This window comes from Vanacampus margaritifer, chromosome 4, assembly GCF_051991255.1.
Source record: "Vanacampus margaritifer isolate UIUO_Vmar chromosome 4, RoL_Vmar_1.0, whole genome shotgun sequence".
NCBI classification, from domain to species: domain Eukaryota; kingdom Metazoa; phylum Chordata; class Actinopteri; order Syngnathiformes; family Syngnathidae; genus Vanacampus; species Vanacampus margaritifer.
Window position 1 is genome coordinate 18,240,390 of NC_135435.1, and position 12,394 is coordinate 18,252,783.

The following is a 12,394-nucleotide window of genomic DNA, read 5'->3' on the forward strand; positions in this document are numbered from 1 at the left end:
AAGTCAAATCTCTCGCCATTTTGAAAAAAAATAAATCGGCTAGTTACTGAGCAGCGAGTCCTTTGAGGGCAACGTGATTGCTCGGTTTAAAGATAATGCGTGTTACGGGGCTGTTTTAAAATTTGCCACCACGCTGCCATTTAATCGTTCCTTATACTGTAGTACTTCTCTAACCCCATATTACTTTTCCAGCCATGTCTACAGATGCAGCAGCCGACCAGGTAAAGTTAGCTTATGTCGCATAGGCCCGTCCTGAGATGCTACTGCTAATAGCGCGTGGTATTTTTCCTGGCTGTGACAATTGGCGATTTTAAAGTGTATTAAATGTATCGTGGTTATGTTAGAATGTGGCAATATGTCAATAATTTCGTTTAGATATTATTATATTCGTGTAAAGCCCGCCGTATTTTGTATTGTGTAGCTCGTGGTAGCATTGTTGCTATGGCGTCGTTGGGCTGCCTTGCTCCAACCTTTTTTTCCCCCCCTGAAATATTTACACGGAAGCACTTTGTTAAATGTAAGCGCACTGGTATGCGACAAGGAATGACTGTTAGATGTGAAATCTTAACAAGAAAATAGATTGTTTTAATAAAATATGAAAGGTTGAATGAATGGGTGGTGTTTAATTTAGTACAAACGTGCCCACCAAGCTTTAACTTCGGTGCAAACAGACACCGATTCGTATCCACCACCACTGTCTGCATTGTGCATTGTGTATATTTGGTTTCTTCTCCATTCTGCAGCATAATGATTCACTTTGATGCATTTGGTCCTTCCACTGCAGACAGCGGCAGAGTATGTCCCGGAGAAGGTGAAGAAGGCAGAGAAGAAGTTGGAAGAAAACCCATATGACCTTGACGCTTGGAGCATTCTGATTCGAGAAGCACAGGTTTAGTGACTCAAGAGTTGCATTACTGTATAGGGGTTAAAATACTAATGGAGTGGGGGGGTGGGGTTAATTATTTGTGAACGCCCTATATTTTCCCCACATTTGTGTGGCTGTAAATGCATTCTCCCACTTTAGAACCAACCTATTGATAAAGCAAGGAAGACATATGAACGACTTGTCACGCAGTTTCCAAGTTCTGGCCGATTCTGGAAACTATTCATCGAAGCTGAGGTTAATACTTTTTTTTCTTTCTCGTATGCATGCTATTTTCCTTACATGATCAACAATGTGTTTTTCACACTTGTCTCCTACGTCGATGGGGTTTAAAGTCACAATTCTTGATTTGAGCCACTTGCTGAAAGTTGTTGGTTCAAGCATAGAATATACGATCCACCAATATTTAACAATTATTATTAAGTATTGTGCCTTTAAACGTTAAAATTGTAGTTTATTTTTTTTTCCTAGGAAAAACCATTAGTATTTTCCTCATCATATCTTTTTAAGTGGGGTAAAAATGAATTTGTTGCATGTTTGGTTTGCAACAGTATTAAAACAATTTAAATGGTATTTGGAGTGCATTAGCCTTTTATTCACTTGTCGTGTCAATTTATTGCCTCCTGTGTCATTTCTTTTGGAATATGATGAACAAATACTCTGCCTTTGAGATATTCCCCACCACCTTCCCACTGAATGAATGGAACAAAGACCAGTCTCATTGTTTTTGCTACTATTTTTTAATGATGCAGGCTGCCACAGAAAACATTTTGTGATTTTTATTTATTAAAAAAAATCTCACCTGTGATAAGCATTTAGTCTGTTTTAAGTCGTCTTCGGCTTCTATCTGCTCTGGAACATCAAATTTTTGTGGATAACACATCCAAACAAGTAAAAGAAAAATAATTAACTATCTTGGGAAAATTACGCCATCATTGCAGCAAGATCCAGTGGACCGCATGAAGCAGGTAGCAGGAAAAGAACCCACTGAAGGGAATTTTCTTGCTTATTGTTGGCCATTTAACAATTTTGTTAAGCTTTGTTTTTAGAATTGCAACCGGGATGGATTGAAAGATGTCGTGGGTAAAAAATGGCTTAAGGGCCATAGATTATTCACCCTCATCCTAAAATGGGAAGTCAAGTAAAACAATTTCTTTATATGTTATATGCACTTTCACTGGACTACCACTACATTTTGATTATTATTGTGTTGGAAAATTGTGATGTCATTTTCTGTCAACAGTAAGTGGTGGCAGTACAAGGCAGAATAGTAGCCCCTTGAGATGGATACAAATGGGTGGGTCTTTCTGCTTAATAATACATTGTCCACAAACACAATATTAATCAGAATGCCGTGTTTAGACTATTGGGGGGCGCATCGAGCATATTTTAGACATTTTTTGACTAGACTTCCCCTTTAAAGTATTCTACCTGTTTATGTAAGCAGAATGTAGATCAAAACATGGTTTCAAAGAAGGTCATATTTTTGGCAGCTTGCTTTAGTGTGGAGAATATTGAAGCCAATTAGCCGTATAAACAAAGTTGAGTACATTTACAGCAGAAGCAGTTTCACTTAAAGGTTTTCTTCCTGCAACAATTGTTTTATGCTACGGCCGGTATTTGAACATAGGTGGATCACTTGTTTAGTGTTTTGGTCTGGGATTGCCAGTCTATTTGTGAATTGCCGGTTGGTTTGTGTTTGTCATGATTGTACTAAGACAGGACTACAGCTGTTAATGACACTATTTTGGGCATGGTGTCGTGTTTTCTTCTCAGCGGAACTTGCAGTTGGCCCTTCACAGTTTGAATTGCCTTTAGAGAGCACCAGGCTGAACAAAACTGTTTAGTCATTTGCCGACCTCTGGTGTATATTAAGAGTTGAATGTCAAAACTAGGCCCCCTCCCCTTTTCATGGTCAGCAAGGAAGTGAACGTCAACACAGAGCTGCACATCTGAAGTGGGCTAATCTTCTCTATGCTCTGGATGCATGCATGTTACTGCCAGCAAAGCCCAACTGACCCCTTTAAGGCTATTACTTTAAAGGGTCGCTGGGTCTGGATTGTACTTCGGATCTGTACCAGTGCATGCACACAGTCTGACATAGGTGATAGAATTTGATGGAAATTTAGACACAAATAGTTTCCCGGTGTTTATTGAGGTATATGACTGCTACACCAATTGCAAATGTGTCAAACGAGAATTTGATGTTGGTCTTGTACATTGTGCATGTGGCCATAATGTGTGTGTGTGTGTGTGTATATTCACTAACTATTAAGTAATGCAATAGTATTATAATAACAAATCGTCACACCCTGTTCAAAATGCCATTTGTGTGTGTGTTATTAAAAAAAAGAGATACGATTCCCAAAACAGGATTGTTCCGAATTAATAAATGGCATTCAACCTCATTTTAAATGGCAGTAAGTAAGTAATGAATAAATTTCAGTTGCTCTAGTAGGCTCCACCCCCTTCCTTAAAAAAAAATATTTATTTATTTTTTACTCTTCAAAATGCTCTCTGCCTTGACTTATGCTTCAGTTTCAGCTGAAGAAAAAGGGACCGGAAACATGATGCTGCCACTGCCAACTCTAGGTTTTGGTGATGAGCAGTGTTGTTTGTGTCAGACATACCTTTTGGAATCCTGACTAAATAAATGTATCCTTGGTTTCATTGGACCATAACAAATTTGCCCAAAACCCATGTGGAAGTGTGTTACAGTCTGATAAAACCGAGCTTAAATTTTTGGGGTGTCATTTTTCTATGCTATGTTTGGTGCAAACGCAGCTGCTTGTCACAAGAGCACCATAACTAGTGGGGCCTTAGTCAATGTGGAGAGAAATATTAACGTGTCCAAATATCTGAAGTTTTGTTAAAACACAATAAAAAGGAAACACTAGTACAACTGAAATTCATTTAGGGAAAATCAGAGGCACTTTGAATAGTTTGTTGTTATTAGCACAGTCACATCCCACTTTTAAGAGGATTTTCCTAGTTGTACAACCATAATTCAGGTTAATATTAATTTGCTCTTTCAAGAAAACTGCAACCACTTTATAATTCAGATGTGCAGGTTATTGGTCACATAAATTTTGGAAAAAAATTGAAATTATTTATCTTTGTATTTTTTTGTTTTGGTTAAATACATCACAAAAATATTATGTTTGAGCAGGGATGTGTAGACTTCATACATGTGTGTATAAATTGTGTGCGTGTAGATAGATAGATAGACAGCGCAAATGAAGTTTGATGTGTCGGTTAGGAATTTCACCGCACTAATATTTAGGACTTTCTACCCATTTCCAGCTTTAGTTATAAATTAAAATAAATACAAATACGTGTCTCACTAATGTGGTGAAAAGAGGCACAGCAACATCGGCTCAGCTGTGTTGTTGGAAAAAATATATATTTCTCTAGCATGAAAACATATATTTTCTTGAAAATGATCCTAATGTCATGTCAGTGGTGAATCTGTGGTGTTGTCTCTATAAGATGTAATTCAACTGTCCAAACCTGACATGTTTTCATTCAGACCAATAACTGATTGATGTTAGTGCACTCAACTAATTGGTTCATCACTTATGCCCACCCCAGTCACAAGATTTAGGCATAAATTAAATAAAACTCACACTTTAAACTGTTTGTGTGTGTATGTGCTATTTTTTCCCCCCGTTTAATATATTTACCAATCAAGTTTAATGGATTTACTTAAAATGGGCTCACAGAAATTGATGACATCTTTAGAGGGCAGAAGTAAGAAATATTGCCTCAACAAAACAAAGATTGTTAGTGAATCTGTTTCAGTATGTTTTTTCACATGAGAAAAAAAATACAATGGTAAAAGGGTTGTCTTATTTACATGACTTTAGATTATCACATAGCTGTTATATAAGATTAGCTTGGTTTGGCTTTATAAAATAAAAAGTCTCAATTCCACTGACTGCCTTGTCTTTCTCACGCCAAAACCAGGAAATCTCCAACAGTAGACTTTATCTTATTTCAAGTTGCATTTTTGTAGTACGTTCACGCTTAGCACATCTCTGGAATGGTGGCATCTTTTTGATCTTGAGAGTTGTTGGGACAAAAACAACCGTCTACCCCAAAGGATGTTCACACTGGTCGCTCAAGAAATCTCTTCCAAGAGAGCTTACACCTCAGAGGCAGTTTTTCTTTTTATCTCCTTCCTTTCAAATTACATTTACGTTGCACTCTTACTGGCATTTTTCATGTTTTGAGGCACAATCTACCCCACATTACGACAATAATAAACCCCTTTATACAAGTAATTACTTGTCATTCTTGTGTGAATTTCACTTTGTTGATCTGAGTTGTGTGTGCTCAATTTTGCATGAACGCATGTTTCCTGGAAGCCGTACAATATTTCAAATTACTATTGAAATAATATTGCATTTACATTTGTCTTATTTGCAGGTCAAGGCAAAAAACTATGACAAGGTAGAAAAGGTGAGTAAATGTCCTCATGAATGTTTAATGTAGTCTACTGTAGCACTTTTGATGTTTTGTTTTTGATTTCCCATGTGGGGAAATTTATTTCACGTTCTTATCATATTCTGGTGTCGTGCGCTTTGATAATAAAAGGGAACATGAAAGAAATGTTATTTTGATGTACTCATTTCAGGAAACAACACCCTCTACCTTGCGAGTTCACACTCAGTTTTGATTTCCCCACATACTAGCCTGTTATTTTATTTTTGTTTGTTGAGCCCAGAGTCAAATTCAAAATGATTTGTTAGATTTTTTTTGGTGCTTTTTCCCCCCCAAGAATTTGCTCAGAGCATCTACCATGTTCTATAAATTGAGTTTTAAAACTTAAATATATTCATGCCACCTATACGTCTATTTTTTTTTTATTTTATTTTTTTTTTCAGGAGAGCTCAGTATTAGCCACCTATACGTCTAAATCAGTGGTTCTTAACCTTGTTGGAGGTACTGAACCCTACCATGTGCATTCACAGAATCCTTCTTTATTAAAAAATAAAAAATTAAAATTCCCCTTCAATACAAGGTATAGGTGTTACTGGTGAACAAAACAAACAGGGACAGTAGCTATTTCATCGAATCTTGTATTCCCAATCTCCATGCAGCTTAAGGAAGTGTTCCCTTAGTTTTTCTAGGTACTAGTTGTGCTAGTCTAGAATTGCAAATCGTACAGTTAGGACCCTGACTCCCATCACTGAAATGTTAATGTTTTCTTAAGATGGAACCCAGGGATGAGCAGATACAATGGAAACAGCAGAGGCCCCAGAATTGAACCCTGTGGAACACCGTACGTTCCATTACATGTGAATCAATATTGCACATATTCTTCCGATCGCTTTTCTCTTTTTTTTTTGCTCAACATATTGACGTGATTATTATAATAAAGAAATTACACGACGTACCATCACAAAAGCCACAAGTCGACTACGGAGCGCACCAAATTACCTGCCGCACAGATTGGCCACGCGAGGCGTATCATCGTAAATCATACATATCGGGTGTGTGTCTTGACCTCCCCTGGGGTTTGATAGGTTAAGAAACACTGTTCTAAATTGCCTTTGGATGTAACTGTCAATCTCTTCACTGCAGTTGTTTCAGAGATGCCTGATGAAAGTGTTGCACATCGACCTGTGGAAATGTTACCTCGCGTACGTGCGAGAGACCAAAGGAAAGCTGCCCAGCTACAAGTAAGCTCGCGTGACTCCTGTAAATCTTGCTGATCAATATTCAATGAAGTGAAGACACATTTTGCTGCCCTCAGGGAGAAGATGGCCCAGGCATACGACTTTGCCCTGGATAAAATTGGCATGGAAATTATGTCGTACCAGGTACAGTAAATATATTTCATATGAAAATACACTTTTTACTGTTCCCTAATTCCCTTGTCATTTTTCACAGATTTGGGTAGACTACATTAACTTCCTGAAGGGAGTGTGAGTGATGTTTTTCCCTTTCAGTTATCAGTGTACGTACCGTATAAGTTAACACTAATGTTGATGATATTTTGTGTACCACCAGTGAGGCTGTGGGCTCATACGCAGAGAACCAGCGCATCACAGCAGTGCGGAGGGTCTACCAGAGGGGCTGCGTGAATCCCATGATTAACATCGAGCAACTCTGGAGAGATTATAGCAAATATGAGGAGGTGAGGTCATCAGTCTATGTAAAGCCTCAATATGTTTTCACTATTAATGCTGACGCTCGGTTATTTTACACATCAGGGAATCAATATTCACTTGGCCAAGAAAATGATTGAGGATCGAAGCAGAGACTACATGAACGCCAGGAGAGTTGCGAAGGTAAGGCACCCGTGAAAAATACTAATTAACAACCCGCGGTTGTTTCAATGTCAAGATGGTCTTGCAAGAATCAGCGGGGTGTCTGTCGTGTGCAGGAGTACGAGACGGTGATGAAAGGGCTGGACAGGAACGCACCCTCGGTGCCGCCACAAAACTCCCCCCAGGAGGCCCAGCAGGTGGATATGTGGAAGAAGTACATCCAGTGGGAAAAAAGCAACCCGCTGCGCACAGAAGATCAGACGCTCATCACAAAGAGAGGTGATTTCATTGGCCATGACATGTCGTCGCGTGTGTGTGTGACGGCGCTATTTAACTTGCAGCACCGCAGGAAATTGAGCTTTGTGACTTTTTTTTTTTTTACTTGTTACAGTGATGTTTGCCTATGAGCAGTGTCTGCTGGTGCTGGGCCATCATCCTGACGTGTGGTACGAGTCAGCTCAGTACCTGGAACAGTCCAGCAAGTTGTTGGCAGAGAAAGGGGTACGAGACGTTGTTATATTTCTAACAGGGTTGTCAAAACATTCGGTACTTTGTGATGTGATTGACAAGATACCTTGACAAAGATCATTTTAAATGAATAACTCTGACACTGTCAATCAAATCTAGGTTGCGTAACAACGCTGTTAATTGTGTACAGTTCGGCATGTATATTAGTATATATTCCGGATAGCTTTGACCATGTTTTACTAGTTCTTTTTTGTCAAGTCAGGATCTTTGATAGAGTTCCAGTTTTGAATACAAGGGTATTATATTTAACATAATGTAATGTAATAACTAAAAAAAAAAAAAAAAAAGTTGGAGCCACATATTTGTTAATAAAAATGAAAATCATTTAAAAAAAAAAAATAGAAAGCTGAAACTATTTTATGCTTATAAAACTAATTTCCTTCATTTTTGCCTTTGTCAATATCGTACTTGAGCTTTCAGTTCATTTTAAAATTAAATTTAAATTTGGTATTGCTGTATGTCCACACAGAAAGAAAAGAAGGAATGTCAAACACTTGTTTGAGAATTGTAGTTTACTTTATTACGCAATACATAGTGACCTTTTTTTTTTCAACTTGACACACCTTCTCATTCAATACATTTGTTTTATTTTCATGACTGTACATTGTAGATTCTCACTGATGGCATCAAAACTATGACAACTAACAAACACATTTGGAGTTATGTACTTAACAAAAAAAAATGAAAATAATACAATAAAAACATAAATAAATTGCCACCTTTTTCTCCGATTACTTTTTTTGCACATTCTTGGCATTTCTCGATGAGCTTCAAAAGGTAGTCACCTGAAAGGGGTTTCCAACAGTCTTTTAAGGAATTCCCAGAGATAAGAATGTCAAGAGTATGCAAAAAAAGTAACCAGCGAAGGATGGCTATTTTTAAGAATCTATAAAATAAAATAAAAATTCAGTTATTTCACCTTTCTTTTGTTAAGTTCATAACGCCACATCAGTTCGTACATAGTTTTGACGCTTTCAGTGAGAATCTACAAAGTAACCAGTTATGAGAATAAAGCGAATGCATTGAATAAGAAAGTGTGTCCAAACTTTCAGACTGTACTGTATATATTTATTTAAAAAAACTAACATTAATACAAATTAAATGAATACCCATTTTCCACAAAATAAAAAAAAAAACAAATAAATGAAACTACAGTAACTGATTTTAAAAGTCAAAATGAAATAATTAAAATAATGAAAAATCCCAAATTATTTTAACCCTGGTTGCATCACATTAAATACAAATACATAGTGAAGGTATATCTAAATCCATCCATCCATCCATCCATTTTCTTGGCCGCTTTTCCTCACAAGGGTCGCGGGGGGTGCTGGAGCCTATCCCAGCTGGCTTCGGGCAGTAGGCGGGGAACACCCTGAACTGGTTGCCAGCCAATCGCAGGGCACACAGAGACAAACAACCACACTCACAAATCAAATTATTTATTTATTTATTCTTGCACTCAACAAAAACTTCATACACACCGGTATATCATTTAAAAAAAAAACTAAACAAAAACTTAGAATAAAACTATCAGTAGTAAAAACTAAGCTAAAATGCATTTTCAAAAAAAGTAAACCTGCTGTAAAAACTGAACTGAATTTGAAAAACACAAGTTAAAATGGAATTAAAAACTCCAAACTCTTATAAACCTGGTCGGCTCACATTCAAGTATGAAGGTGCATCTAAACAAATATTTTTTATTATTCACAATCACCCAGACCACTAATGGCTCCTTTTTGTTTCTCTCAGGACATGAACAACTCCAAGCTATTCAGTGACGAGGCCGCCAACATCTATGAGCGTGCCATTGGGACACTACTGAAGAAGAATATGCTTCTTTACTTCTCATTTGCCGACTATGAAGAAGTGGGTCTCCTCTTTAAAACACTCTTGAGACATACAGGAGGCGATCCTTCATATTTTCTTTGACGCTATCTACAGAGCCGCATGAAGCACGAGAAAGTGCACAACATCTACAATAAACTGCTGGCCATTGAAGACATCGACCCCACGTTGGTCTACATACAGTACATGAAGTTCGCCAGGAGGGCGGAGGGCATCAAATCGGGCCGCACCATCTTCAAAAAGGCCCGGGAGGATCTGCGCACGCGCCATCACGTGTACGTCACCGCTGCTCTGATGGAGTACTACTGCAGCAAGGTGATGCGCGTCCGTCATGGTAGCAAGAAGGTGACACACAAACGCTTCAAGAATCAGCCTAATGTTTTGTCTTTTATGCCCAACAGGATAAATCTGTGGCCTTTAAGATTTTTGAGCTGGGTTTGAAGAAATATGGCGACATTCCAGAGTACATACTCGCATACATCGATTACCTCTCGCACCTTAATGGTAGGTTCTGTCATGCCCAAATGTATCAATTAAAATGTTGTATTTGTAAGTAAGAATTTATATTTAATAAATTGTATTATATTATTAATTAATTTAATTTTAATTATTTTGTTAATTCGATTTTTTTTCCATTTTAGTTAATTTTGGGATAATTAATTTAATTTGCAATTAAAGTGTTTTTGCTCCCTATAAATAAATTTGCCACTCCCCATAGTCATAGAATAGATTTTTATATTTCTACTTCCCTACAGAGGATAACAACACCAGAGTGCTGTTTGAACGAGTCCTCACCTCAGGAAACCTCTCACCGGAGAAGTCGGGGTACATTCCAAGCAATCTTCAGTAAATTGACTCACTGACCAATTATTCTCACCGGCCTCATTTTGATCGACTTGTATTTGGTCTCGCTGCCCTCTCAGGGAGATCTGGGCTCGTTTTCTGGCCTTCGAGAGCAACATCGGCGACCTGGCCAGTATTCTGAAGGTGGAACGGCGCCGTTTCACCGCCTTCAAGGAGGAGTACGAGGGCAAAGAGACAGCCTTGCTGGTGGATAGATACAAGTTCATGGACTTGTATCCTTGCTCCACTAGTGAACTCAAAGCTCTGGGATACAAGGTGTGTGCTTTGACCATCGCATTGGGTACAGTGAGGAAGCAAACGGCTTGTCTTTTTGTGTAAAAAGGAGCTGATTTAATGTCTTTTCAAATGAATTACATCAATAGATTGTCTTTTTTTATATATAAAATGAAGGATGCAGACAAGTGCAACAGTTTGAGTAGTGTGAATTATTATGCTATAAAACCACTAATGGCATCTGTTATTGCTTTATCGTCATCTGAAAAGTTTGGCAGAAGCTGTTTAACCCTGGAGAACCCAAGAACCCTTTTCTTCTTTGGAAAATTATGAATTATACATTAAATGACTGCTATAAGTTCACTGAACACCAAAATATATGTTTTTTCAATTTTAACCCTTGTTTTTTTAACTAGCTCAGAGTTGTTAATTTATCAAAATATATATATAAAACATACTCCTAGGCATTCTGCAACATGATATGAAATAGATTAACAAAAAAAACAACACAATTTTACCATCTGATCGTTTGCTGAGAAGATGGTTTTGTTTGGATTGATTTCCAGCTCAACAAAACAGCATGTTGGCAGCCATCTTGTCACCACCACTCTGGCTCATGTAAGTGCAATATTCATCCACTACATGGCCCCATGCAGGGGTCAGAAGTGGCACTCTGGACTTTTGAAGTTAAATTTGTAAAAAAAAAAAAAGGTCTTTGTTATTTGTGTAGCAGAATTTATAGGGGCCAAATTTGACCCCGTGGGTTCTCCAGGGTTAAATGCCACCGCAGGTTGCTTTTTTTCTTCTTCTTTTTTTTAATATGCGCTATACTGATACTCACATTTGTGTGATAACGTTTAAAATTGGTATGATGTTCTGCCAAAATCATATAGATGGCCATGATGTCTGCTAGCTTTAGCTGAGCGGCACTGTTTGTTTATTATACACAATAAAATAACAACAAAAGTCAATGGAAAAATTGGGGCGGGCCTCATAAAATGACCTGGACGGCCATACCCGGCCCGTGGGCCTTTGATTTACCACCTGCATCTTACTCTGTTAATGAACTGTGTTTGTAGGATGTGTCTCGTGCCAAGCTGGCAGCTCTGCTTCCTGAGGCCGTAGCGGTGCCCTCTGCGCCCACGCAAAAGGACGAAGTCGACCGAAAACCCGAGTACCCTAAACCCGACATCAATCAGATGATCCCCTTCCAGCCGCGCCACCTAGCAGGTACGTTTGTCATTTAACTCATTCACTGCCATTGATGGCTGTAGACGTCAAAAATTCATTTTAACTATTTTTATCAGTTTTACACGAGTATGAAAACCTAAAAAAATATATATTTTATTGTACATTTAGAACAGATATAACATTTTTGATAAATCCCCAAAAATTGAGGTTTTCACACTCTTGTTAACAAAAGTGGTGGGAAAATGTTAAACTAATAGAAATAGTTCAAATGATTTTTTTGACGTCTACAGCCGTCAATGGCAGTGAATGAGTTAAGATGTCTTGTGTTCATGACCGCATGTTGTTTATGTCCGCAGCTCCAGGCCTTCACCCCGTACCCGGCGGAGTGTTCCCAGTCCCCCCGGTGGCAGTCATTTTAATGAAGCTGCTCCCCCCGCCCACATGTTTCACCGTCAGTAATATTGCACGTCCATCGTGATCTGCTGCTTTGTTGTGTTTGTGTACGCTAAAAGGGAGGACGTGCTTTGCAGGGTCCTTTTGTTCAAGTGGATGAGCTCATTGAGACTTTCAGGAGATGCACACTTCCTGAGAGTAA

General features: G+C 38.2%; 1 protein-coding gene across 2 annotated transcripts in view; it reads left to right on the forward strand.

The window, feature by feature from the left end:
- The window catches only part of cstf3 (cleavage stimulation factor, 3' pre-RNA, subunit 3), a 13,416-nt gene continuing 1,022 nt past the window's right edge, over positions 1-12,394 (forward strand). Inside the window, exons 1-19 of one of the 2 annotated variants that reach the window (XM_077562832.1) lie at positions 1-221; positions 785-889; positions 1,025-1,120; positions 5,312-5,344; positions 6,470-6,567; positions 6,642-6,708; positions 6,779-6,813; positions 6,899-7,025; positions 7,102-7,179; positions 7,275-7,437; positions 7,550-7,659; positions 9,436-9,552; positions 9,628-9,846; positions 9,933-10,035; positions 10,287-10,377; positions 10,455-10,650; positions 11,688-11,838; positions 12,156-12,250; positions 12,330-12,390. In XM_077562832.1, coding sequence (XP_077418958.1) covers positions 195-221; positions 785-889; positions 1,025-1,120; positions 5,312-5,344; positions 6,470-6,567; positions 6,642-6,708; positions 6,779-6,813; positions 6,899-7,025; positions 7,102-7,179; positions 7,275-7,437; positions 7,550-7,659; positions 9,436-9,552; positions 9,628-9,846; positions 9,933-10,035; positions 10,287-10,377; positions 10,455-10,650; positions 11,688-11,838; positions 12,156-12,250; positions 12,330-12,390 — 1,972 coding nt within the window. In that variant the 5' untranslated portion in view covers positions 1-194. The remainder of the gene's footprint in view (positions 222-784; positions 890-1,024; positions 1,121-5,311; positions 5,345-6,469; positions 6,568-6,641; positions 6,709-6,778; positions 6,814-6,898; positions 7,026-7,101; positions 7,180-7,274; positions 7,438-7,549; positions 7,660-9,435; positions 9,553-9,627; positions 9,847-9,932; positions 10,036-10,286; positions 10,378-10,454; positions 10,651-11,687; positions 11,839-12,155; positions 12,251-12,329; positions 12,391-12,394) is intronic. The other variant, XM_077562833.1, reaches the window with a different exon arrangement.